The 27854-nt window shown below is 38.5% G+C and overlaps 3 protein-coding genes and 2 non-coding genes across 6 annotated transcripts; 3 read left to right on the top strand and 2 right to left on the bottom strand.

Moving 5' to 3' along the window:
* Positions 1-1562: 1562 nt before the first annotated feature.
* LOC131336102 (uncharacterized) lies at positions 1563-6385 on the top strand. 2 transcript variants are annotated; one of them, XM_058371766.1, is made up of 9 exons: positions 1563-1924; positions 2837-2914; positions 3037-3474; positions 3742-3877; positions 4107-4269; positions 4598-4726; positions 4903-5097; positions 5593-5715; positions 5797-6385. In XM_058371766.1, the coding sequence occupies exons 1-9, from the start codon at positions 1765-1767 to the stop codon at positions 5887-5889; spliced, it is 1515 nt and encodes a 504-aa protein (XP_058227749.1). In that variant the 5' UTR covers positions 1563-1764; the 3' UTR covers positions 5890-6385. The 2 variants fall into 2 exon arrangements, with proteins under 2 accessions (XP_058227749.1, XP_058227748.1); XM_058371765.1 differs by having other exon boundaries at positions 1565-1924; positions 3028-3474.
* Positions 6386-7957: 1572 nt separating this feature from the next.
* LOC131336103 (probable prolyl 4-hydroxylase 7) lies at positions 7958-14346 on the bottom strand. Its single transcript, XM_058371767.1, has 7 exons — positions 14212-14346; positions 13977-14109; positions 13171-13275; positions 12084-12141; positions 11814-11989; positions 11666-11726; positions 7958-8533 (listed from the first exon to the last, which is right to left on the bottom strand). The coding sequence occupies exons 1-7, from the start codon at positions 14322-14324 to the stop codon at positions 8229-8231; spliced, it is 951 nt and encodes a 316-aa protein (XP_058227750.1). The 5' UTR covers positions 14325-14346; the 3' UTR covers positions 7958-8228.
* A 4412-nt stretch (positions 14347-18758) lies between these two features.
* On the bottom strand, positions 18759-21466 carry LOC131298985 (serine/threonine-protein kinase D6PK). The gene is made up of 2 exons (XM_058324507.1): positions 20334-21466; positions 18759-19702 (listed from the first exon to the last, which is right to left on the bottom strand). The coding sequence occupies exons 1-2, from the start codon at positions 21029-21031 to the stop codon at positions 18841-18843; spliced, it is 1560 nt and encodes a 519-aa protein (XP_058180490.1). The 5' UTR covers positions 21032-21466; the 3' UTR covers positions 18759-18840.
* Positions 21467-23738: 2272 nt separating this feature from the next.
* Positions 23739-23828, top strand: LOC131299337 (small nucleolar RNA U54). The gene has a single exon (XR_009190721.1). It is a non-coding gene; the product is annotated as a small nucleolar RNA U54 (small nucleolar RNA).
* A 108-nt stretch (positions 23829-23936) lies between these two features.
* On the top strand, positions 23937-24031 carry LOC131299338 (small nucleolar RNA R64/Z200 family). The gene has a single exon (XR_009190722.1). It is a non-coding gene; the product is annotated as a small nucleolar RNA R64/Z200 family (small nucleolar RNA).
* The last annotated feature ends 3823 nt before the right edge of the window (positions 24032-27854 follow it).

Raw genomic sequence — 27854 nt, forward strand, 5'->3', positions numbered from 1 at the left:
AAGGAATTACGGTACAAGAGTTATTATCGAAATAAAACTTTCATAAAACGGCAAAAACGTAAATTGAAGGCTTAAACGAAGGAATTATGCCCAAAAACACCATCAATCACAAGCCTAGGGTGGTGAGTATTGACCGGAACGCGAAAATAAGTCAACCCACCAAGTTTAGGCCTATTCCGAGCTCGTTCGAATTTTGCCAAATTGGATAATCAAAAATTTAATATCGTTTGGACTTCCAAGGCTTGGCACGGTCCAAATGATCATGGAATTAGATCTACACGTGTTCTACTCAAAATTGCTTAATGTTTGGGTTCGAATCGTTATAGGTGTGTAAATTTTTTCAGAACCTAGCTAAATCCGAATTTCGCATCTAAATTTGCTCCGATAATATACTTATAAATGTCGGATCAAAATAATTGTTGATGACGATAAGATAAGTATCTTGAGGTGATCTAAAATACAGTTCGAATTTTGATGTTTCGGCGGATTGAAATGGGTGGAGTGCACTCCTCGAGAGAAGCTATGTCCAAAGCAGAAGAAAGATTTTGGCGGGCCCTCAGTGTTTCTATGTTAGGCAGGTGGCGCTACTCCATTGAAAACGCCGTGGTCCCTCCTCCCACGAGCTCAGGTTCCGGTCGAGGAAAGTTGGCGTTACTATCTCAAACCCTTTATTTTTTGCAGTCAAAAAACCGCGCCTTTTCTTTTTAGTTGTTTAGACTCTTTGATCAAATTAATAAGTAAATCATCAACGATTAGTTTAGGAGTACTACTTCTGTACAACATCTTTGTGCGTGTGCAAATCTAATCTCTATATACGTTTTTCACACCAAGCAAATGGGAAATTTTTCGGTGCCGGGTGGACACGGTCACATGGTGCTCGTGCGCGCATCCCAGACGTCTAAACGTATTTTGGACGGCCCAAATTTGTTTGGATAATATTTTAGTACAGAATTTCCAAAACACCTCCTCAATCCCAAACAAATTTGGGCCGTCTAAAACACATTTGCAAGGCCGAGATGCGTGCACGGGCACCACGTGACTGTTCCCGCCCAGCATTGAAAATTTTTCTCCCAAACAAATAGATAGTAGTACTAATTTATTATTATGATTCAGCTATCTGGTAAGTTACACGAATCCGATTAATTTTGGAATCAATCTCAACATTCATCAGCATAGTTTAATGGGGTGTGTTCTGCTAATTAAAATAAGTTTTTATTTTTCAAATAAGTACTTATTTTTGAATTAAATGTGATGCAATTATGAAAGAATGACATATTTGGTAAAACGAAAAATAAGAATGTTAACGGAACGGAATATACACCAGAGACACACTCATAACAGGGAACAAAAAAATACGCGTGCTATTCTCTAAAATTAATTTTACCATGTTCTTCAATCAAAGGTGGAGTACAAAGTAGTAGTACGTAATCAAAAGCATGGTAAGATTTCTGGACTATGGTACAGGTTGGGTGAAACAGACAGACTCTATGGTTCTATGTAGCTGTACAAAGTGGAGTTGAGTGGTACTTTGTCATTTCTATATTGAGACTTGACTCGAGAGTATAAATAGAAAGGACAAAGTGGGGGCTCCTAATTTAAGCCGGAGACAGTGGGCATTGAATTCAGCTTAGGTAGGGAGAGTAGTTGCCGCGTTTCCTGATTTTCCAACTCCAAAGAAAATGCTTTTTACTACTTTACTCCCTACATACATCGATCTCCATTCCCACAGGAGCTAGTATGAGTGAAGTGTGAGAGAGAGAGGGAATGGGAATATGTGGGTCTAAACAGAAGGGAATCAAGGGATGCATACGAAAACGAACAAGGAGGAGAGTGAAGAAGAGGAAAATTTCATCTCAAGTGCTTGACTTGGTCGATCAATCCTACCCACTCGATCCAACTTGTTTTTCCAATTCTCCATTCCAAGGTACTGCGTGGAACCGATCATCACTCTCTCTCTCTCGATCGACACTATTATGACCATTGGATTTGTGAATCACCTTAGGCTTGGCTATGATTGCTTTCTTATGGTTTTGTTGTCAGAAAATAACAAAATATGTTGAGGGACAGAGAGAATGGAATTAACTTCTTTTTTTTTAATAACTGCACGCACCTCTTCTAATTCTTGGGTCCTCTGGTTAACGACCGACAAACCTCCGGTGGCCCCAAGGTTTGGAATGTTTGGCCTTTGTGGATTCGAACGTGCGACCTCTTGGGTCAAGCCGGCATTACATAAATGGGAGCACAACATGTTGTTATACGGTGACATAGTACTTGTATCCACAGGAATTACTAGTTCTGTTTTGTGGATTTAGGAATTGCATTTTACTTATATTTTTCTCTCTGTTGTGATATTCAGAATTCAACATATCAGAAAAGATTTGTAGTGCAGGAAAAAGAACAAAAAAGAAGAAGCTAGTGCTAGTTGTGAAGACCTCAATGAGGCTATAACAGGGGCAGAAATTCTTAGAAAACCCTCATAATGAATGCTAAAACATCTTAGTTTTGCGGTATGTTAGTCTCATTATCATACACGTGTTGGGTTTGTGAAGTCTGATTTGTTTCAGATTGACACTTCTGTGACGGGGTTCAACCTAGTGTGAGCCATGAATGTACCCAATATCTAATTGGGGTGTCGTGGTTTTTTCTTTCATGATTAATCTTCGGGCGATTGTATGAGTTGGTTTGGGTCGAATCCACATCGAGACAATGTGAGTAGGACTTCAAATAGTTCCTTAGAAACAGGATTACTCTGGGTATTGTTGTCCCTTCAGTTTTGTCCAGATTTCTCTTAATGTGTTGAACTAACATTTGTTTAAACTATCAATGGTGTCAACAGAAAATGCAGAGTCATGGTTCGACGCTTCAACTACAATTGACTCCGATGCTGATGATGATTTCCACAGTATTCAAGATGGTATGGTATTTGGACTTCAAACAAGCAACCCAAAAAAAATTGCAATTTACTTTGGTATAACTGAGTTTTTCTACCGAACAGACGATCTTAATTTATCTGATACCCGATTTCAGCATTTACAGATGTCATATCTCAACACGACTTTGACTCCGTATCACTTGTAAATTCCGAAAGTACATTGGGAGGAGAGGCTGCTAAGAACGAAGAAAACCTTGATCTGCGTCCAAAAGATGGTGATCTTCAATGGAGATGCAATGATCCCCAAGATGTTGTGAAGAACCCTGATCCTCAATTGAAATGTAATGATCCCCGAGATGACGTGAACCACCACATCAAGTTTGATGAAATTCAGCGCATAGACGAAAGTGATGAAGATGAGCAAACGGGGGGTTTTCACAATTGCGGACTCCTTCCGCATACTTGTTTATCTTGTCTTACTTGTGTTGCTCCTTCAGATGAAAAAAGAAGACCCTTAAGCCCCAGCACCCCGAGCATGAGGAAAAAGGCGGCTCTAAAATTCGCCTTTAGATGGAAGGATGACCAAGCTATTCCTACACTATGTAAGTGTCACCGACTCGTTTCCATTTCTTATGTTAGAATCTCACAATGCACAATTACCACACAATATACAGAAAATTGATAGAATCCATTGGTGAATCTATTTTTGCTCAAAACTGGTGAATCAGACAACTATGATCCTTGCATTTGGCGCTGTGAACTAGCAATCTCTATCCTTTAGGAATTCTTTGGGTACTTCTGTTTTGGATATATCTCAAAACTTAAAAATTAACACAAGCTTCTTATCGTGTGTCATTGCCCCGTTTCAGTGTCACCGAGGGCACTTCTGAAAAGACCGACTGCAGGTTCCCAAGTTCCTTACTGTCCGCTAGAGAAGATAATGTCTGATTGTTGGTCTCCGATTGAACCAAGTACTTTTAAAGTACGTGGACAGAACTATCTTAGGTAATACATGTTAACCATATTCAGGGCATGCCAGAATTCCTTAATTCTCTGCTTTTTGAAGAAGATGAAATAAAGTTTTCCGTGATCATCCTTATCTAGAGTACTAAAATTCTCTTACATTTGTAAAAATGAATCGGTTTTAATTGGTTGAAACTCAAAACTTAACCTTTTTAAGTTTTTTTCTACCAAAGCTGAACTCAGTGTTGCATTGCTATTATTCTTTTGACAGGGATAAAAAGAAAGTATGTGCTCCAAACCATCTTGCATTTTATCCTTTTGGTGTTGATGTATTCTTATCTCCACGCAAAATTGATCATATTGCTCGATTTGTGGAACTTCCCACCATAAATTCCTCTGGAGAAGTCCCAGCTATCCTTGTGGTTAATCTTCAGGTAATCTACTTTCAATATTCACTCACTATGCCTTTCAAAAAAAAAAAATATTCACTCACTATGTTTTCTACTCCATGTCTTATCAAACTTGTGAATCTAAATATCCGATTGCATAAGTGTTACGCCTAAGAAACTTTATTAGACTTCTATGTGAACAACCATGTGTCCAATGGGAATTGGAAGCATATTTCAATATAATTTGGCAGCTTATAAAGCTGACCTACACATATAGAATGAGGAACACATACATATAAAGCATTTGGGATTTTGATTGACAGGCCTCTTGTTTCTCTCTCTCTCTCTCTCTCTCTCTCTCTCTCTCTCTCAGATACCCTTGTATCCTGCTTCAATCTTCCAAAATGAACATGATGGAGAAGGAATGAGTTACGTTTTGTACTTCAAGCTGTCTGGAAATTATTCGAAAGATCTTCCACTTCATTTTCAAGAAAATATCCGGGTAAGACGGACATCTTTCTACTTCATGCTTCACATAGATGTTTAAGGAATAGAAAATGTCCTTCATAAGGACCATTGCATTGTTGTGTCACAAACTAGGAAATACCCTTTTGTGGCTATTACTTGTTGAGTACAAAATTTCCTAATTAGTTTTGGTCCATGCTATTTCCATGACAGAAGTTCATTGATGATGAAGTTGAAAGGATTAGAGGTTTTCCTTTGGATACAGTTGCACCCTTCAGGGAAAGACTGAAAATCTTGGGTCGAGTGGTAAACCTAGAGGATCTTCATTTGAGCGCTCCTGAGAGGAAGCTTATGAATGCTTACAATCAGAAGCCTGTTCTTTCGCGTCCTCAACATGAATTTTACTTGGTAACTCTGTTTTGTTAAACTTCTCAAATACCTTATGTACAGATGAATCTCATGTGTGTGCATGATTAGTAAGTTGAGCTTTTACGATAAGTTGTGGAGTATAAAAAAGCCTCGGTGTCATTGAGTGGTTTTACATCTTTCAATCCTAGTACAAATGCTGTGAGAAAGAAGCCACATTCACCTTATATCTCATGAAAATTACATTTGTCAACGAAAAAGTTGCTTCTTACAGAAGCATAGTCCATGTGTAAAACGAGCCTTTTGCATCACCAATATTTGCTGCTGGAATAATTTGTAGTCGATCTTTGCCTCAATTCCGCCTTATAGCTGGACCAAAAGTTGCCTTTGTTGTCTCCTCTATATTTTATGGTCCTTAAATGATTATCATATCCCAAACTCTAACATGTCAGAGTCTTATTGGAACTAGAAGAAATGCTAGCGAGAATACATTCGATTAAATTGCTGATAAAATCTCTTGTATACATATTCGTTCAGGGAGAAAGCTACTTCGAGATTGATTTGGATATGCACAGGTTCAGCTATATCCCTAGAAAGGGTTTTGAAGCATTTCAGGACAGATTGAAGCTCTGCATTTTGGATTTTGGTCTTACTATACAGGTAAATTTCTTCAACGAGAAAAATCCGTAACCAATGCTTGTTTCATTACAGTTTGTGTTAATTTTCTGACATTTGAAGCAGGGAAACAAGGCAGAAGATTTGCCAGAGCATTTGCTATGTTGTGTAAGACTGAAGGAAATTGACTTCACTAATTACCAGCAACTTGGGTTTTGAGTCAAGGACCTCTATACAAGAATTGCAGGTTTTTGAGCAATCGGGACTCATCAGTTGCGCCATCTAAACCAGAAGGCATGTAGAGGATGAGAACTAGTCAACCGTCATTCTTCTTACTAAAATGTTGGTGCTTATTGCACCTGTTCTTTTTGGTCTTTAATTATTGGACAGTTTCCACACCGAGGAATTGGTCGAGCAGGACCATGAAGCTTGCATCCCCAAGCTCGTGGATTCAGCTCCCACTGCCAGCAAAAATTATTAGACTCACTGAACATTTGTTTTAACTTAAGGGTTGCGGGATTAGTTGAGGTGCGCATAAGCTAGCTCAGACACCCGGTTATCAATACAAAAATATCATTGGATCTATCGAATATCTCTATTCTGTGCACGGAGATGCTTGCACGATTGTACAGTTCTAAACCAAGATGATATACATCACTTTAAAAAAAAAAAAAAACGTAATTTTCTTGAATGTTTTCACATTCACACAAAATGATGATTGATGCATCTTTTCAGCTGTTACCAAATTGTATTTTTTGCTGAAGGTTCAATCTGATGTTTGAATCGCCCTAAGATATTGTCAAATGCATGTAACGTAGATTCGACGACTAAAGAACCCATTTGCAGAATACCATCCTGTATCTAAACCTGATGAGAAATCAGATTCTTCACAGGCTGCGTTTGGATGAATGATTCGCGGAGGGATTCTTGTTGTGGGAAAAGCAAAGACAAGGGTAAACGAATCAAAGTGTTTATCCAAATACCGCCTCATGACAATCAGATGGACAGAATAATGAACAAGTATCAGGATACTGAATAACTGGGTGAAGAAGAAACTTTCAAAAACAAATAAATCATAAATTGTCTGCAAATAGCAACAGCCCATATGTATATGTCTTCATTAAATGGCATGATTTTGCATGACAAACAAAGAATTCATAAAGCAGAGGAACGAAGAATATGTTAATACAACGAAATTGACTCTTCTAACTAGGCAGGGGAACCCACACAACACCGGAAAATGGCAAAAGTGCGCTTACTCTCAGATTTAGGCGGCGGGAGGGGGACCGAAGGATTAACCTTATTCTCTGAAGGCTGTGGGGTGGCGGTGGATGATGGAGGATTGGGAATTTCCCTCTCTGGTTGGCTTTTGTCGAAAGCTATGGAGGTGGCATGGAGCTCACCGGACTTTGGCTGGTGTAGGTTACGGAGCCGATCGTCCCAAATGCGGCCGGAAGAGCCTTGTCTCCGGAATGAAACAGATGATCTCTGCAATGTAGTCATGGATCTTGAATCATTTGAGTCTCTCTCTCTCTCTCTCTCTCTCTCCCTTATTTTTCTTACGTCGTAACTAACTTAACGAGTTTTCTTGTTTAGGGGACTTCGGGGGGTCTTCCCCTTTTATAGTAAACTTTTTGTTTTGGGGCTTGGGTTGATTGGGGTTGGCACTTGCACGAATGCGTTTGTGTTTGTGTGTGTGTGTGTGTGTGTGTGAGAGAGAGAGAGAGAGAGAGAGAGAGAGAGAGATTGATTTAAATTATGGTAATTATTAGAGATAATATTGCAAATGTATGCCAAGGACAACTCATGAGGGTGGCTCAAATCTTGGGCTGTTTCCTAGATCAACCGCAAAATTGGAGAGACAGCTCAATTTGCTGGCAACAAGGTAAAAAAAACATCAAAACCATCAATTTAGTTCCTACAAATGTGGTTTGGGAGGTTTAGGTTTCTGTATAACGTCAAAACCATCAATTTTGTTCCTCATTGACATCCCACTAATCATTTCTTTCCCTTGACAACAAACCAGGGCATAGCATTTGGTCTTTTTATTTTGGGTCTTTCACCAAAATATTTCTAATTTTCAAGATATCATTCATCAGGCGTAGCTTTTTTTCATAACCTATATCTCATCAAGCCAACCTTGAGTCTCAATCTAAAAATTTAGCCAACTTCAAGATATTTCCAACTCAAGTTACTTTGCCGCCCAGCAGAGGAGAGAGAGAGAGAGAGAGAGAGAGAGAGAGAGAGAGAGAGAGAGAGAGAGAGAGAGAAATATCAGGCCACAGCATGTATAATAGATTAATCCTTGATAAGCACCAGTCCCAAAATGTTGGCTGGATTTGGTAATATTAATGGGATAATCTGGTTTTGCTCAAAAAAAAAAAAAAGATTAATCTTACACTATCCCATGGGAAAACATCAGCAACTACAAAAATTCCAACCTGCATAACTTCAAGGACGCCTCCTCTCTCTCTCTCTCTCTCTCCCTCCCTCCCTCTCCCCAAAAATATCATATACATACAACAATGAAGAACAAAAGCAAGATGCACATGGTTCCCCTATGATGAGCACACCTTACAGCTTTTCCTACAATATCCGAGACCACCTGGAGAACCCACCATATAGACTGGATTCCTTTCACACTCCCCAGCAGCAGCCCATCGCGTGCAGTTGTCATCCTCATCGACGCAGTCTCCTTTTGCAGTATTCACAGTTTTGTCGAAAGATCTCACGTGAATCCATTTGGTTGCAGACCACTTTTCGCCCTCAATCACAGGGCAGCTCCCGTGCAAGCTCAGTGCATCCGTAGTTGCATCAGGATGTAGGCTAAAGAACAGCAATGCATCCCCTTTGTACGGTTTCACTGACCAACAAAATAAAACAAGAACCATAAACATGATAAATTTTGGGAAATAATATTGGCACTCCAAAAATTGATGCATGCACTCCAAAATCAGTGCAACTCCAAAGTCACTTTCCTTTGTTTTTTGGAGTGTCTGTATCAATTTTTGGAGTGCCAATATCATTTCCCTAAATTTTTTTGTAAAATATGTTGAGAATTATATGCTCTGCATATTACTTCAGTTTCACAATGGTAGGCACCCAATTCACATCATGGTTTTCAACATATTATTTCCGTAACGCCCACGATCCGTTAACCAACATCAACGTTAACCAACATCAAGGCAACGATGCAATTTGAAACAATTCTCATCGGTGAAAATTACTTGATTTCAACGACGATAGATTCCCAATTCCTACCTCGGTTTTTGTTGGGCTATTTTCAATTCCACTCTAGTCAACAAAAATGAAGGCGACCAGGCAATTCCACACAATTCATAAAACATCGCAGATTCGCATGAATCATGATGACAATAACTTGGAGACATGCATAAACAGAAGGTGATTTTTGAAATTGATCACAAAGAAATCGACTTTACCAGATGTCAACTTAAAGCCATAGTTTCTTGACAAAGCTGAGAAGGTTAAAGTAATGTTAGACCACTATTTTACTGCTTATTTACCTTTTTAGTACCCAATGTATTTATCAAGCATCATTCTCATCCCCAACTTATCAATTGCGCCAATTTGGTCCCCTATGTTTAAATATGGGTCACAGTAGCACCAGCCTTTAACCTATAGGTTTTATTATCCTTTTTGGTCCCCGATGTATGGATTGAGCGTCATTTTTGTCCTTAATGTAGACATTGTAAATAAGCCAATAGAAGTAAATACTTCAATCACTCGATTTTGGAGGGTCATTAAGCCAATAAACTTCCACTCAATGTATTTTGTTTTAGTTCTAGTAGTCTTAAATCCTTTTGACTCAAATAGTATAGTACTAAACTTATTAGAAATAAGGCTTCCTATGATGCACGGACACGAATACCGACACCGACACGGGGATATGGAAATTCTAAAAAAAATGGGAACACGGACACGGCGGGGGACACGCCACGTGTATATTTATCTATATATTTTTTCAATTTCTTTCCAAGTTTAAATGGCAAAATGTGGACAAAACGAAAAATCCATAGTTCCAATACCATTCAAACAAAACAAGACATCCATAAGTTCAATACAACCCTATTGAAAAATTATAGTTTGACCCCTGAAAATTTTTAAAAAATACAATTTAGGCCCCAAAATTTTAAAAAATTTAAAGTTTGAACCCCAATTTTTTTTTAAAATTACACTTTGACCCCTGCGTGTGTCCCCATTGGTGTCCCTGCCGTGTCCCTCTCAAAAATTTAAATTAAATTACGGGACACACCACGTGGCGTGTCCCCACTGTGTCTCCATGTTTGACACTGCAATACGTCGACCTAAAGAGGTGTCGGTGCTTCATAGAAGGCTTCATTTGTTTGGTCTTACAACATTTTCTTTTATTTTCCACTGTTTTGTTTTGCCAAAATAAATAAAACACTTCTAACCAAACCAAACAAAGCCTTATGTCCCAATAAAACACTTCTCAAAAATAAAAAACACTTCCCGTCTGGAAGACGTAAAACAACTTACATCTAACACGGTTGTAAGTTATTTTACCTCACGTTACGAGAAGAGAATACTAATTTGACGGTATAAATTGAAGGTCTCTCTCTTTATGGTACAAGAATCTCTTTCTATAAAAATCATGCATAGATTGGGCTGATTGTGAGGATAATTTAAAGGTGAAAGTACATAAAGACCGCCTCAACTATCACTTTTTCCCACAAAGACCCCCTCACATTTAAAATCGCCCATGCAGACCCCCTCAACTACTGGAAAAAAAAACCCTCAAATTAATAGTTGTGGCTATTGTTGCTATGGCTGCTGTTGTTTTTGCTGTTGACAGCTTTCATGGCTGCCTAAGGGTAGACAGAGAATAACGAGAGAGAGAGAGAGAGTCACGCTGAGTTGGATTTAAGATTGGAGAGAGAGATAGATATAGAGAGAATCACAAACTGGGTTCATATTTGGGGAAGAAGATGCATACAGTACTCGCAAAGGGCATTTTTGTCCCAAAAAAAACTCAAATTACTAACATGTGACCTTCCAACAAACGGTTCTGAGACGGAAGGGTGTCACTTGGGTAACGGAGAGTAGTTGAGGGGGTCTGCAAGGGCGATTTTAAATGTGAGGGAATCTTTGTGGGAAAAAGTGATAGCTGAGGGGGTTTTTATGTACTTTCACCTAATATAAAATCTAGTAATGATTGTGGCTTGAATATATTGAAGCCCTAGAGGTTGACAATATGTTTTAGTTTAATGTCCCACCAACAGGATTATATAAGAATATACTAGTAAAAAGAAATTTTGAGTGGGAACACATGGGGTCTTGTGCCCTTTATAGGTCATCCCCTGATGGTAGGGGTGGTGAGAAGTTGGGGGAATCAACAATGACAATATTGGGGTGGGGGGTAATGGCGGTGGGGAGGGTAACCAAGAAGATAAGAGAGGAAAAAAGAGGGACTGATAGCTGTTGTGGCTGGTAGTGTAGGTTTGTGGTGGTCAGCAATGTGAATATAACTACGGTGTGGTGCAGGTTGCATTGTCGATAGAGGAATGTGTCTAGTTTTCTTTTTTGTATCTATTGGCGTATTTGTAATGTTTTCGTCACGGACCATAATGGCACTCAATCCATGCTTTAGGGATCAAAATGGTAACTTAACATATAAGTAAAACGACCACAAAGCACCTCATTTTTACGGCTAAAATAAATGGCGCTGGGCTAGGAACGACTTTAAAGCACATATACATCGGGAAAGAAATTCGTGCAATTGATAGTTTGGGGACGAAAAATAACACTTGAAAAAAATATTTGGGACCAAAAAAGGTAAACAAGCCACTAATTTACCATACAGCTTCAATGAAGCCATTCTCTAGGTTGGAACATAATCATCATATCTGTCACACAAACCTCCCTAATTTTGCACAAATCTAATGGTTCTTTCCAATTACGAATGTGGTGAAGCAAAGAAAGACTACAGAAAATTCAAACAGAAAAGTAATTGTACCTGCGTAGCCTTTTTTAGCACAGTCAGACCAGTTATCACCCTTCTGTTGTGTATCTTTTGCCTGTAGACAATCAAAAGCTGGTACTCAACTCCTAAGCAGTAGGGGATAAAAAAACTTGAAAGAACTGCAGAATCAACACGTATGTACCTCTGAATTTGGAAAGATAGTTTCTCCACCGTCAGTGACATCAGACAAATACATAAGTACAGTGGCAACTCTGTGCCCACCCAGTTGTTGATTGGCCTTGTCATGAAAGTAGTCAAAATGGGGTTCGTACTTTTCGCCGTGCTCATAGTGCAGTATTTGCATGGCCTCCCCATTTTCTGATCAAAAATCAGGTTATGGTGGGTCATGTGAACTAGTTGCCGTACAGCGAGATATGAAGCCCAATGACAGTATGCATGCTTAGCAGTTTACCTTCAGGGAGTAAGGTCCAGGCGGCAATCCTAGCCTCAATACCGGCAACTACTTCATCCTTGAAAAGTGAAACAAGGAACGGCAATAAGCTTCCAATTTAGACAATTTCCAACTAACTCTTATTTTCCTTCAGTCCTCATATTAGATTCAGAATAGAAATAATGCCTTTAATTGAGATTGTGAACGCGATGTCTTGAAATGGTAATAAAGATAATATTTGATTTAACTTTATACTGCCAATCAGGTGCAAGACATTGTTTCTCAGACAACTGCCATTTCAGGCGGCAAGAGAGCAACATCAACAAATATCATCAAAAAGGTGAAAGTTTGACATAAGTTGGACAGTGGGAAGTATGAGAAAAATATACGCCCACACAAAATCACGATAGTGTGCAAACATTTCTCATTCAATCAGGAGTGGCGCCTTTTTTAGCATGAAAGATCTACTGGAAAAGTTAGTTTTCACATTTCAAGTAAGTGTAAAAATTTTACAATATGGTACACATTCATTCAACCATCTGATGAGTGATGATAGGGGCCAAGGCATAAGCCAAGCAAGACCAGGGTTATGCTTGTCAAGAATTTATTATCTCTGTTGCTATACTCCATGAGCTCATCACACCATTATTGGTAATTATGAGTTGGAGGGAGCATTTCACACTGAACAACATTGCTTCATAGCAGAAACTTCCATTAGAGTCCCCAAAACAGAAAAAGAAACAGAAAAAACCCACTACCGACCATATTAGCAATACATAAATACTTTCCCCGTTATTACTAAATGGAGTCTACCCAGAAATGAAGAGCACGGCGCCAATGATTATGTTCATAGCTCCCTGATTAATTGGCAAGAGCCTACCCCAAGTCAAATTAAGCCTCCATCACATGTGGAAAGAAATTCAATCTGGAGCTAAACATGCTTTAGTTAGATGGAAAACCGGTAACAACTACAAGAATTTTCATACACTACTCCACCGTTATATGTAGCACAAAATCCAATTTAAGGAACTCGACCATGATTCTACTGAGTTTGGAAAAATAACTATTGACTAATTGATAATTTTAGATGAATACAAGCTTCTCTAACCTGGGCCTTCCCTAGAAACATGCCAGAGCTAGTCCGAACTTCACTGGCTATACTCTTTCCCGATTCGTTGTCAGCAACCATTGACTTCTCCAGCTTATCCTTGGCCTACTCAACCAAAGAGAATCACAACAATTCCACAGTCAGAACACGTGCATAAAAGCAAATGCAATGCCTCTAGCCCTATGTTACCAAGTAAAGCTCGAATCATGTTTTGGAACGCACATTCGGAGACATGCTACACCTTTGTTTCAAAACTGTGAATTTTGGTGATCTAAAGGAATCCCCCAATTTTTTTATTCAAAGAGATCAAATGTAAGAAGGTTTATCTAGAGAGATTTGAGTTTTGGCAAGAGAAAATGTGGGGAAAGAAATGGTCACTACGCTCCCACAAATGCATTTGAAAAAAGAAATATGATAAACCATACCTTGTTCCACTAAATGTTAATTGCTTGGAAGTAAAGTTCTGATTTTGCTGTCATGGCGAACCACAATTTGCTCTCGTACCAGTACGGTCCGCGTTCTAGGTAACACAATTCTACCAAAGCCATTTTCCGGCTACCTACTGTGCTAAATACTATTATGTGGGATTGTTTGCATGCCATTTTGGAACAACCTACTCTCACACTGGATTAAATTCAGTAAAATTTTTGATTTTCTCAGGTTCGGCAAACCAGAGAAATAGAGATCGACCGATTCAATATATTCTATTTCCAACATTATTGAGGCAAACAAATAGAGAATAAACCCTGACACTAGATCCATGGTCTAAGATTGCAAAGTATACTGGAGTAATATAAGAAACTAACCAGACGAATAAGATGATCACACTCCTCATAAGTCAAGAAACCCCTGTAAATGAAAGCCCTAGGACGCCACGAGATTTGAGTTACCCTAGAGGGATCAACAACAACGGAAGATATACCCGTCGTCAATCCTCGCCTGTCAATTCAAACAACACAACCAAAAAAAGTACGTGATCCGAGTCCATCAAAATAGCAATATGTAGAACGAGAGAGAGAGAGAGAGGGTGGGGTATAGTACGTGTTCTTGTCTCCGAGCCAATCGGGAAATCGAAGGGCAGAAGAACGCGCGAGATCGGGGAGTAGAGAGAGGAGGAAACAGAGAGAGAGTGAGAGGAAAAGGCGAGAATCCATGAGAAAATGTGGAAAAATCACTGTGCTTCACGATAGGTCATAGGTGAACATGAGAGAGAGAGAGAGAGAGAGAGAGAGAGAGAGAGAGAGGCGAGATTTTTCAGTTGGAGAGAAAGAAAGCGTGGGAGAGTGGGAGTTTCGTTTCGTGGAAAATTCAACTCGGAAAGAAGAAACTGCAGGCTAGTCTTTGATCATTGAAGACTCGACTAAAAACACCGCAATTTTTGCTAAAATGCATTCCATTGTTTTCTTTTTCTGGTTCTCGATATGCACCCAAAAAAAAAAAAAAAAACCCATATAATCTTTGCCAAGAAAACTACTACTACTACTTTTGTTTTCCCTTAAAACTAGTTTTCGGGTCCACATCAAACAATAAATGTGTTTCGATAGCACTTCAAACGATATCCGATTAGCATAATTTTTTACATGCCTAAAGTTCTGAACGAGGTTTAAAATATCAAATATTATCAATAAGTTTAGATCATCAAAACGAATGAGAGAAGGGCTCGTAAACGTCTTGGACAAGTTTTAAAGGATTGGAGACCGGAGAGAATCACATTCCAAAAAAGAAGGAAAATACTTTTCAGGCCAATCTACAGAGGTGTTTTGAAACAACATATAATTTGTTTAGAGAATCATCGAAAATCCCAAAGTACCGTTCCGATAAACAAGGTTTTTAGATTTACTGATTGGCTCACTTGTGGGACTAATTTATATTGGGTTAATTTGATCCCTCTTTAGTAGACGGCAGAAGAAGAAATTAGTTTGATATGTGCATAAACTCTCCCATACAAAGTTACCAAAAATAAAAATAAAAATGTTTATCAGACGAAATAAACATGGACAAGTCACAAAAACCACCCGTTTTTACAAATTACTCATTGTCATGATACAACCGCTAGGAAATTCGACAGAATTTGTGTGACATCATCAAATTCTTATAACTAGGAATGATAAGGATAAGAATTTTCGTGTTTTGTATGCATCGAAAAGACTAATCTGACAGTCTAACTTTCGAGATCACAAATGCAAGTAGATATTGGCATATTGTGATGTTGTCTATAGTGTAGATATTGGCATATTGTGAATTTGTCTATAGTGTATGTATTCCCACGCCTTGGACTCTGTGTGGATATTGTGGCCCAGACACAAGAAGGTCTGGCTATTTTGCCTTCACATGTAGCCCTGGTCCAGAATTCGGATCCTGATGGAACATTCAAACTAGTACTATATGGTTTGTAACCACATGATTGAACTTCCTAGTTGTGTTGTGTTGTGTTTTGTAAGCTTATGCCAAGGGATTTTCCCTCCTCATACTTATGTTTCAAAATTATCCAATTTTATCTTCCAGAAAAAATGCTAGTTACCTGATTTAAGATCATAGTGTAGATTATTTCAGGAGGAAAATATTGAGCATCAACAGATGGATTAGACACCAATCGAGCTGAGCTCGACCTTACAAATGGATTTCAAGACCAAATTAAGTTGACAATTTGTAATAACACACTCAATTTGAAAACAATTGTCGTATAATTATCGAGCATCAACAATCAAACAAAAAGCAGTGAAAACTTCATAGTCTGCCAAGCTTGAAGAAGTTATTGAGCTTTGCAAAATCGACGACTTCGGAGAAATCAGGTCATACCTATTTACAAAAAGCTAAACTCCTATAGTTTTAGTTTCACAAGCTTATTCAAGGCAGCATAGGAACACTAAAACTTGATTAGTAAACAATATAAAATATAAAGTGCCAAGTGAGTTTGTTCACAAGTAAATGAGCGAGGCTTGAAAGAGCTTGTAACGAGCCAAGCTTAAGTCATTCACTTACAACCCACATCTTTTGCAGCTCTAAAAATGAGCAATTTAACTAGTCTTTCTGTAATTCTTTAATACTAGTTATTTCTAGACGAGAAACCAATCATGAGCATTTGAAATAATGAAGTCTAGCACTTATTATACACCAAGTATCATCATGTAATTTTCATGAAGTACGATTGTTAAGTTTGGTTACACCAAACAATACACTTTTATTAAGTACTTTTCGATACACAAGTACACAAGACACAACACAACACTTTAGGACATCTCATAGTTAAACACTTCACTCTTACACTAGATTTTGTGTCTCTACTCTCACATGACACTTAGTACCTTACTCATACTTGTGACCTCAACAATTCACTTAAACTTGTACTCTCCACACACTTATACAAATGAGCTCTCATCCCTTATTCATAGGGTCAAAGGAACTTTCCAAAATAGGATATTCCTAGAATGAATTCTAAGAACTTGACTATACTAACTCTTCAACAATTCTAGAAGTTTCCGGCAAAATTCAGAAGACTAAATCATAATCCATAAAAGTTACGAAAGGTTCTATCATGCTCCAAGACTTTCCAATAGGATCTGAAACCTTCTAGTAGAGTCCGGATCATTCTGAAAATAGTGTGGAAGTTTCTAGTGAAACCCATAATATTTCGGAAGCATCCGTAGATTTCCGGAGAGTCGGTGATGACTCTCAACAACAATATCAAAAACATGGATCTTCTTCATGTTGGGTTCGAAAAAACACATTTAACTAGGTAGTAACACAATGCATGATCTCTGGGGAAAAAACATACTCCATTTTTACATATGTTAGCAGTATATCTAGCCGCCCAAAACCCTAAACTTGTTACAAAGTCGCATTGTTACGTACTTTTTATTAGAACTCAGGTACCAGACCAGTTTACGCTCCACATTGTTAATTACTTAATCCAATAATACTTATTTATATCGATTTTTGGTCTAAGACTTGAATGATTTGGTTAAGCACTTGATAATGTTTCAATTGAGCAAATTTGTTGCGAATTTTTTTTTTTTTGGTGAATAGAGAAAAAAGGTTAAAGCATTCATAAGTGAACTTGGGCTTTGTTTGCTTGGGATTTTCAGAACCTCTCCCTCAACATGGTCCCCAATAAATTTACAAAATTATTATTATTATTATTTCTCTCCCCCCCCAAAATTAGGTTCTATAAAAATGGGAGGATTCATCAAAGTGTGACATGGTGGGAGCCACCCACAAAATGGTTAATGTTTCTCACTTTTAAGTGAGTGAACAAATAGCACTCCAAGGGCTCTTTTGGATGCGGGATAGGAATTGAAGGTATTATTTATGAAGGGAGATAAAATAGTAGGGAGTATTGGTTAATAAGAGATGACCCACGTTGATGTGATGTTTATGGAGGAAGATAAAATAGTAGTTGATTTAGATAAGGTATTAAAAATGGGGGGATAAAATAGTACTTAGTTTGGATGATGAATAAAATGAAGGGATAAAGTTGTTTTGTAGTTAAAATGGAAGATGACGGGGTATTATTTCGGCCTTATCCGGGATATTAAGTAATAACATCCCAAAATCCACCCATAATGAAACCTAATACCCGTGCATTTTTTGGTTACCTAATACCTCTGCATTTTTTGATTGCCAAATCAGGTGATAAACCTGGACCCACGGTATTAGGAGGGGAAAAAACTAATACCCCTCTCAATACCCAATCCAAACGAGCCCCAAGGTTAGCCATCCTTTAAACAAGGGGTATAGTATGTGGGTGAAGCTCTTGCTGTAACTATGTGAATGTGAGCCTGATGGTACAGAGGAATAAAGCAAGATTTGGAACAATTCAAGGAAGCAGAACCAAAACAAGAACTAAAAAAAATGCAAGTGTACAAGACGTAACAAAGCCAGGGAGGGATGATATGACGCTACACTACACTCCACTGCCAAGCATTTTCATTCGACAAAACCATCAAAACTTTTCATGATTTGTCAATACCAATTTTTTTACTTTGTCCATCTACAGTACAAAGGATGCTTTCTATTTGAGGAGGGAGATTGGGGTCCATCCTTTGTTCAAGACAAACAGTGCACGTCGTAAAACAAGTTGTGAAAAGTGATTGAAAACCCCTTCAGAAACTCTAAGAACCCTGAAAAAGCTCAAAGAATAAAGAAGCAAACAGCAGAAAAGTAGGAGTATAAAGATTCTTTTGTTTCGAAGTAAAAGGAAGACTTGCTCTTTCACGTGAATCCAATGCCCTCACGTACGAGAAATTTTGGGGTGCCGGATGGATACCACGTGGTGTTTGTTCGGCGCATCCGAGTTGTCCATTTCAGTTTTGGACGGCTCGGATTTGGAGAGAGAAAAATGAAAGAGAAAGAAGAGAGAGAGTGATGGGGTGAGAGGAGAGAAGGAGTTTCAATCTGAGCCGTCCAACACACTTTTGGACGGCACGGATGGACTGCTTGGGCACTATATGGACACGGCCACGTGGTATCCACCCGGTCCTCACGTATGTTCCAATCACTGCACAAAAGCACACCAGAGGCAGAGACTAAAACAATCTCACAAGTCAAAAAATTACTAACAACGCAAGAACAAAATGAAGCAAGAATCATGAAGTCCAAAATTTCACTGACATTATGACCACAAATCAGTGAGCAAAAATACACCCATTTCAAGGACCGTTACATTTTCTCCTAGAAAAACTCAAATTCCAAATAAGGACCGGATGACCTATCTGATGACCTATCTAAGGGCAAGGGTGACTTGAATGTTTCGTTAAAGAACGTTAAATCAACTGGTTTAGGAATCTCTGGAGGGCTATTACTGCGAATAAGAGCCCAATTAACACTTTCAAAGAAGGGATGTTGTTTGATATCTGTTGCACCTCTTTTGTATCCCAATCTTTTCTGTGGGTCCTTCGCGAGCAAACCCTTGATCAAATCCTTCGCTGCAAAACTAACCGACGATCCCTCGGGAAATTTGAGAGAATGACCAACTACATTGAATAAAGTCTCCCGGTTTCCATTTCCTTTAAAGGGTGTCTTCCCGTATAGCAGCTCGTACAAGAAAACACCGAATGTCCACCAATCAACGGAACTCCCATGTCCATCTCCTCTTATGATCTCCGGCGCTAAATATTCATGGGTCCCAACAAATGACATGGACCGTGCAGCAGTGGGCTCCGCAATTAGCATTGGACGGGAATCCGAATTTATCGAATTTGTTCGTTCCCGTTTCGGTTTAGTTGTTTTCGAATGGAAAATACGGGGCTTAAAGCAGGAGGGTTGGAAACAAGGAGGGTTTGCACATACGGGTAACTTGTATGGCGAATCAATGCATGATGGCTGGATACAGTACGAAGAGATGGTGCAAATCGGTTCGGAGGTGGACTTAATGAGTGTGGGACTCACGTAACACCTTAGCGATAAATCAAAATCCGTTAGCATAATATGACCATCTTCCCTAACAAGAACATTTTCGGGCTTTAAATCTCTGTACACCACACCCATCATATGTAGATACTCAAGGGCAAGCAGCACTTCTGAAGCATAAAACCTGCAACGGAGAAAATAGAAAAACATGTTAAAATTTGAATTCGAACTATGCAGGAGGGTGCTAGAAAGCAATGTCATTAAGTTTAAATTGAGCTTGACCAACAGCTGAGGGAGGAAGTTTTCACAACATAATAATTGTGTACAACAACAATGTTCGATAAAACATGTTTGGAGGATAATATTCAAGGATCCTATTTGGACCAAAATTTGAGATAGGTGCTTTTCACAAAGGCTAATGACTAGGGGATAGTGAGGTTACCACACTCGAGAACTAAAATGTAGATAGGTTTAGCATCTATCGGTCTCTATCATCGTGATAATACAAAAGTAAATGATTTTCAATTAGCACTTGTCTCCATCTTTATTGGAGTAATTACTATACAATGTACATCTAAAATACTAGAACCCCCAACAGCAAATGTATATATATAGCTTCAACTTTCTTTCTCATTCTCCAAACAACCAAGAACAAGCACACACAAAAAACCAAGAAGTTGAACTTCACCAGCTATTTAGGACCATCAAAGATCTTTTTATTTAGTTCTCTAATACACAAATCAAACAAGCGATACACAAAAAACGAAACTACGTATGATGGAAAGAATGCTATCCAAAACTATATATGAACTAACCTTGCAGCTTGTTCAGAAAAATGCTTCCCCGGCTGACGCTGCCGAAGAATATGGAGATCCCCTCCACTGCAAAACTCCATAAGCAAACAAGAAAACTTCTCCGTCTCAAAGTGCGAATAAAGGGTAGGGAGAAAAGGATGGTCCAACAGACCCAAAATGTCCCTCTCGGTTTGTGCTCTCATCAACTTCTTCCTCCCTTCTAACATTGCTTTATCCATCACCTTCATCGCAAACAAGCAACCCAATTTTCTCAACTCCGCCAAATACACACTCCCTATATCCCCAAACCCTAGCTTCTTCAAAAGCCTAAAATGCCCCAAACCCAATTCCCCGTCTTTCGCCTTCACACATTGGATTGCATCCCACCTAATGTCATTACTCTTATGAGGTTTGGAATGAAGAGAGCTTCTAAAACTCGCCTCGTTCGCATCTACGCTATCGCAGAAGCTCACACAACTCAAACTGCTATACTCACTCTCCACACCCTCATCTTTATCCCCTTCCACAATCAAAGAACTAATCATTTTCTCTCCCTCAATAGTACCACTACTCACTTCACAATTTGCACTGTTATCAGACCCATTAACGATACTGCTACTAACATCAATGCTAACACTCTCATTGAAAGTAAGGTCTTGAAAACGGACCCTAAGGGATTGGTTATTACAACGCGGGGCACTGTTGGTTAGGTGGCTCATGACTTGCGGGAGTGGGGCGCCTCAAGGTGTTTGGTGAAATGCCTGAATGAAAAAGTTTGCTTTAAAAGGTGAGGGAAAAGGTGGGTCTAAGGTTGGGTGGTGTGGTCAAATGAAGTTTTTGCCAACGCCGAGGTGGTCAAAGAGGTGGGCGCGAAGTGCACTGGGCCAGTGAGTGAAACCTAGGGAGAGAGAGAGAGAGTGAGGGAGTTTGAATTTGAAATGTGGAGGGCCCAATGAATCTGGGGGACGGGTTTTTTGGGTCGTCTCTTGCAATTCCCTAGAAATGTGAGAGAGAATAGAGACAAGTTGCAGAATACTCCTTTGGAGAGAGAGAGAGAGAGAGAGAGAGAGATTGGTTGGGAAGTACGAGGGCGACAAAAGCGGTTCGGATTTTTCTAAGCAAACGGCATTTAAAAAGCCTGAAGCCAATGCCGTTACTGTGTACAGTATTACTTTGGTTAAAGTCTATGTATTTTTGGTAATACAGGGAATCCCGAGCTATCTTAGGCACACTTTGATTAATTTTTACAATTTCTTCTACAACTATTTCACATGCTCACGCATAGAGACAAGGGGATCTAAGGTGGCCCTATAAATTATTGACAAGAAAAATTAAACGTAACATCTTAAGAAGAAGCAAATTTCTATTAAGTCTGAGGCCAAAACCACTCTGTCAAGTTACTTTGGCCATAATTTTCTGGAGAGAAGTACATTAAGGTGCGACTCGGTGTAATACATTGTGGGTGTCAATAATGAATCTTGGACGTTGATCGGTTGGAACGTGAGGAAATCTTGTGGGTGGTCCATCATAATGTGCATTTTCTAGGAGGGGTTTTTTTTTTTTTCCATGGGTTTTATTATGCTTGATATGGGGTCATTCTTCATGAATGCTGCTAGAATATTCTCTGGTATGTTTTGGTAGTAACACTGATCAACATGTATGTCCATTTTGGTATGCTTGATAAGTATTATGCAATATGAACTCTCTCTTTTTAATGTTACTACCCAAAAACTATTCACTGTATTGTGATTATATATATATATATATATATATATATATATATATACACACACACACACACACATACATATACAGTTATTTTCTAATGAGGAGGTCCTTATTTTAACTAAAATAAGGACCTCCCCATTTCTCCCATTTTCCAATCGAATTTCGATGATCCGAGCCGCTCAATGTGTTCAGAACGTGATTTTAAGGGTACCCGCAAGAAATCGGCAAAAAAAATGACCGGAAAGGGCTTGATTTGAGCAGTTTTTATTTGAACCGTTTGATAAAAACATAACAAAAACTGCTCGGATGAAGTCCTTCCCGGTTTTTTTTTTTTTTTGTTGATTTCTCGCGGATACCCTTAAAATCACGTTTTAAACACATTGAGCGGCTTGGATCATCAAAATTTGATCGGGAAAGGGAGGTCCTTATTTTATTAAAATGAGATGATCCTTAGGAGAAAGGAACTATATATATATATAGTCAGGTTCCGGTGAGAGATCCCACATTTTATTAAAATGCGGGACTCCCCTTCCCGATTGAATTTCGATGATCCGAGCCGCTCAAAGTGATCAGAAAGTGATTTTAAAGGTCCCCTCATGAAATCAGTAAAAAAAATGACCGGAAAGGGCTTCATCCGAGAAGTTTTTATTGAATGGTTCAAAAAAAATTGCTCGGATGAAGCCTTTCCCGGTTATTTTTTTTTCTGATTTCTCGCGGGGACTATTAAAATCACGTTCTGCACATATTGAACGGTTTGGATTTTCAAAATTTGATCGGGAAATGAAAGTTTCGCATTTTAACAAAGTGAGGGATCCCTCACTTGATCCGTGGTGTGTGCGTGTGTGTGTATATATTTATTTATTTATTATGTGGGTTTGGCTGATTAAATCGAATGAGTATCTCTAGCCCTTGGTAGGCGGTAAAAATTATGGTTCTTGATCCTTCTCAAGAACCGTCGTGGGTCTGGAGTCCCTATGATTATATCCAGAAGAGAGTTGCGACCTTTTCAGTCGCCCCTCCTCCACACTTTTTTATAGCAAAAAGTGATATTCTGTTGTGAGAAATAAAAACTTGTCTTGGGAAAAACTATTTCCAATGTATTAAGAATTTGTTTTTTTTACTACTCCACTTTCTAAAGAATCCGTTTAGAGATACCGTAACACTTGTTAAAAGCCAAGACCAGCTGGCCCAGCCTAAAATTTTTAGCTAGATATTTAATGGGCCTCTTCAGTTAGGCCCAAACTAGAATCCTAAACGAGCCTTGCCCGCATTAGGGCTCGGTCCAAAACTGCAAAAATTAGGGTTTCTGTACTTTATAAACTGAGAGAAATCAAATGGTACTCGTCTCGACGTCTCCCATAGTTCTCGACATTTTGTTCTCCTTAATGTGCTTACTTTAGAATTATTTTCAATCGTCTTTTCTTCGATTGTATTTAAGTCTCCGATGATTCTCGTCTATTTTTCATTACTTTTTCTTCAATCAGTTGGTTTTTTTTCCAATCCGAATTCACTGGGAGATATGATGAGTAATTCAATTTGGTCCGTGTTTCAGATTCAACCGTGACCGACAAACCTTAACCAATCTCTGATCTCTTTCATCTGGGTCATTAAAATTTTTTTCAAAAGTATTTTCTTTTTGAAGTTGTGATTGTTTTCTGGTAAATTAGGGTTTTGATTTGGTTTTATGTATGCAGCAGTGGCTCAGTGATTACATGCCTGATTTATGGGCAATATACGCTATTCCGATTGAATACATGAGCAGAGGATTTTTGAGAATGAATGAGAGCTACTGCTTCTACTAGAGCAAAGATTTCTAGTTTTGTAGGGAAGGGTTTTCATCAATTTTCCTCTCTTTTTTTGTTCTTCTGAATTTTGATGTTTGGGGTATTTTTTCTGTTTCTGCTATGATGAATCATGAAAAAATTCACATGTCAGACTTCAGAGATTTGTAAACAAATCTATGAGAAGGAAAATTTCATGTTTCTGAGCAATCTTTTCTTTTGAGTGTTTGCCATATGGATTGCCAAGGGGGTTTGGAATTTGGAATGTGGAAGGTTTGGAATAAAGCTTTCAATTTTTCAGAACCAGAATCAAGCTGCTTCCGTGGCTTGGCATCTTTGTGCAGTTTATAAAGACATAAAACAGTAAGTTAAAAAATTGTCTGCACCTATGTGATCAAGAGTCTGAAGTATATGGAAAGGCTAAAGCTAAATTGTTAGAACGATGACGGTTACAGAAACCAGCCTTTCAATCTAGTATTGTTTAGGGAAGATTCAAATAGACGGAGTAAAATCATAGGTATTTGAAGGTTTATTATACCATATTACCATTGGTGTGATTAGAAAGTTCACATTTTGTTGGACTTATGAGAAGTTGAGAGATTGGCCTTCAGTTTGGGTGAATCCTTGAATGCTGAGACCTGAGTTGATTCTATGACCAGGGAAATCATCCCGAGTACTCTTCATTTAATAGCCAATACTTCCCAGCATGACTGTGTGAGGATGGAATTTACCCTGGTAGATCAGCCTGGCAAGTTGTGAGAACAATGTATTCCTATTTTCCATCGGGACAATTGGTATTTGGTTTCTTCATTCTAATACGTGGCAGACCTTCCTTGGCAGATTCGTTTCAATTGAGGATAGGATTATCAGTCGGGGCATGATCATAAAAAAATAGCCGAAAAATGAAATTACATTACGAAGATTTTCTTGCCTTCTAGAGGAAACGCTAACTCAATCTCGACAAGTTGGGTATACCTTCTGGGCAAGAGTAACATTGGCAGTCTGGCAGATCCCTTCTGAGTTGCCAAAGAAAGTGGATTGGGCCTGTGATCTCAATTGCCAAAGAAAGTAGATTGGGCCTGATCTCAACAAAAGAGAATTCTAGCTGCGACATTGCCTAAAACAAGTTGTCTTTAGCCGCATTGACCCTCCGCTAGCCAGTCAACGGTGAGATTGATTCTTCAACAATACAAGACGCTTTCACGCTTATGCTCAGCTCGCGCACCTGCAGTTGTACGCGAATTATGACTTACTGTATGACTAATAATAATACCTATCCCGAACAATAGAAAACTGTATTGAATTTTTACAACTACAAATTAAGATTGAAATCTTTTATGAGGCAACTTATAGTGGGTGTTTGGTGCAGCTTATTTCACCGGATTATGGCTCATGATTTTGCATTTTTGGAATGTTTGGTGCAGATTTTGAGGATGGATTTTGCCAAAATCACTTCTTAAAATGGATATAAGTAGACACAATCCCGAAGATTACTTTTTAAATATCTACAAAGAAAAATAAGGTCATGTATATAGATAATGAATAAAGAACAGCAAGGGCATCATTGGTTTTAAATAAAATATAAAAAAAAAGACCATTTGGTCATCAAATACTACTTAACACATCCTCCTCAAAGGTAAATTGCGGTCAATATGTCTAATCTAAGTCTATCCCATATAAGATAAGGGTTTTGTGTCCAATATATGTTGCATAGTCTCCCCTTTTCGGTGTAAATTGAAAAATGTGTATTTGTTTTTGGACCCTGCTTCTTAGGAGTCTCTAATCCGGGTTTAATCTGTAGGAAGCAACTACGTTTCAACCGTTCTTTTTTATAATTAATGGTATAAGTTTTTTAAAAAATTTAATCATAAGATAGTTGTCAATAGAACTGTCATTAAATATGGATCATTACAATATTTTTGAAATGTTGTGATTGCACGGATTATCCTCTGTAGTCCAAAAATGGGTTGCAAACTTGCAATGAAGCCGGATTCTTTCTGGTTTTTTGTTAATAAATCTTCATAGATCTCAAAGGTTAGAGAAAATGAAAACCTAGGCTGAGGATGATATAAAAAGATAATACACAAGGCTTCATTGTAGGAAAATATACAAATGAGTTACTTATTAAAAGAAAATATTAATAAGCTCCATCCACATGCTTTGGACTCGATACCCCTTGCACATAGAAAGAATTAAGAATGGTGTAGTCTCAATGGATTTGCTCCCCACACAATTGATCAGGATTCGATTTCGGCGGCCGCAAAAAATAAATTTCTTGTAAATCTTCTAGTCCCGACGTGGATGTCCTGTCTTTGACCGAACTAAAAAAGAGATTAATTGAGATGTTCATAACTGGCCTGGACATCTAAACCGTCAAAACAAGAAAAGTTGCGGAAGCATAAAAGAACATTCCTGTGTAAATGGGGCACGGAGTTGCGAGAGGGACAGACTTCAAGTTACTTTGGTTTATTGTGCATTTGTATATTTCGGACTCAGGGGGCCTGTGGTGACTTCCGTGGCCATTATTCTGTTCAACCTAATTTATAAAGCTTCATTTATCTTGTACTGCTATTGTTTTGGATGTAAGTGTTGACTCCTACTGTTTCAAGTCTTCTCCGACAAAATTTTGGGTGCCGGCAGGGGTACCTATCGGTGATTCAGACCGTTTCAACGTGTTTTGGACGGTTAAAATTTTAGAGAGAAAAAAGAGGAGAGAGAGTGGTGGGGTGAGAGATGAGAGAAAAGAGGAGGGGTGAGGGAAGAGAAAAGAGGAGAGAGAGCGGTGGGGTGAGGGAAGAGAGAGGGAATAAATCTGAACCGTTCAGAACACGCTGGTTCGGACCGTTGACGGATATCGTCACGTGGTACCTGCTCGGCATCTAAAAACTTGCATTTCCTCACTTAATGTTTGAGTTCAAGTCTTCTACACTCACAAAAGCGAAAAAGGTGTATTTAGATTTCCTCGCTTAATGTTTGAGTTCAAGTCTTTGTAGCTGTTTGATGGGGTCAAATCCTTTTTTTTTTCCCTCGAAGTTTAGCGCCCAATGCACGAAATGAGACTTAAAGTTTGAGTTCAAGTCTTCTACACTCACAAAAGCGAAAAAGGTGTATTTAGATTTCCTTGCTTAATGTTTGAGTTCGAGTCTTTGTAGCTGTTTGATGGGGTCAAATCCTTTTTTTTCCCCCTTGAAGTTTAGCGCCCAATGCACGAAATGAGACTTAGCCTGTTCCACAACACTTTCTTAAAAAATAAATATTTATTTCACATTTTCGAACTAGAAAATAATGCAAATAAAAAATAATTTTTTGATTTTTTTTGCACCGTATAAAAGATTTCATCGAGATCTTTCAAACAAGATCCATATTGCATATTCTTAAATTTCAGTAAACCAATTATTTTTTTAACTTGAAATTACCTTCTTTAAAAAAAAGACTTATTTCCCATTATAGACGGGACGTCGAGACCGCAGCTTCGATGTGGATGGGTTGTGTGGTGTCCTACAAAGGATTGTTTGTTGTTGAGGTCAATACTTCCTCACCTAATCGTCACCACAATTCATTTAATGATTCTAGCCATTCATTTTATCGAATTTGATGCCTACATTTATTTTTTTAAAAAGTTATTGGAGATCAATAACGACTTGGTCGAAACATCCATGTTCGTTTTATACGACGATCGCTTTCTGCTGTTAAGACAAATTTTATTCCATCAAATGGATACCGAGATCCAAGCAACTTACAGTAATTTTTTTGCATGGTTCAAATTTTCAGTCACACAAGAGACCGTTACGTGAACGGATCTTACGGGAACGGATCTTGATTGACTCCCTAGTGGTACGTGGCATAGATTTTGTGGATCAATAATTTTAACACCACACTCATTTACACACTCATTCACACACACACACACACTCACAACAAGGGAGAAGCGCACATACACTAGATGTGTAATGTGTGATCTATAATACACATCTCTTAAAAAGTGTGTATTATATGTACCTATTTTATAGTTCATTCATAACATTTTAGTGTG

This window comes from Rhododendron vialii, chromosome 8a, assembly GCF_030253575.1.
Source record: "Rhododendron vialii isolate Sample 1 chromosome 8a, ASM3025357v1".
In the NCBI taxonomy this organism is placed as follows: Eukaryota; Viridiplantae; Streptophyta; class Magnoliopsida; order Ericales; family Ericaceae; genus Rhododendron; species Rhododendron vialii.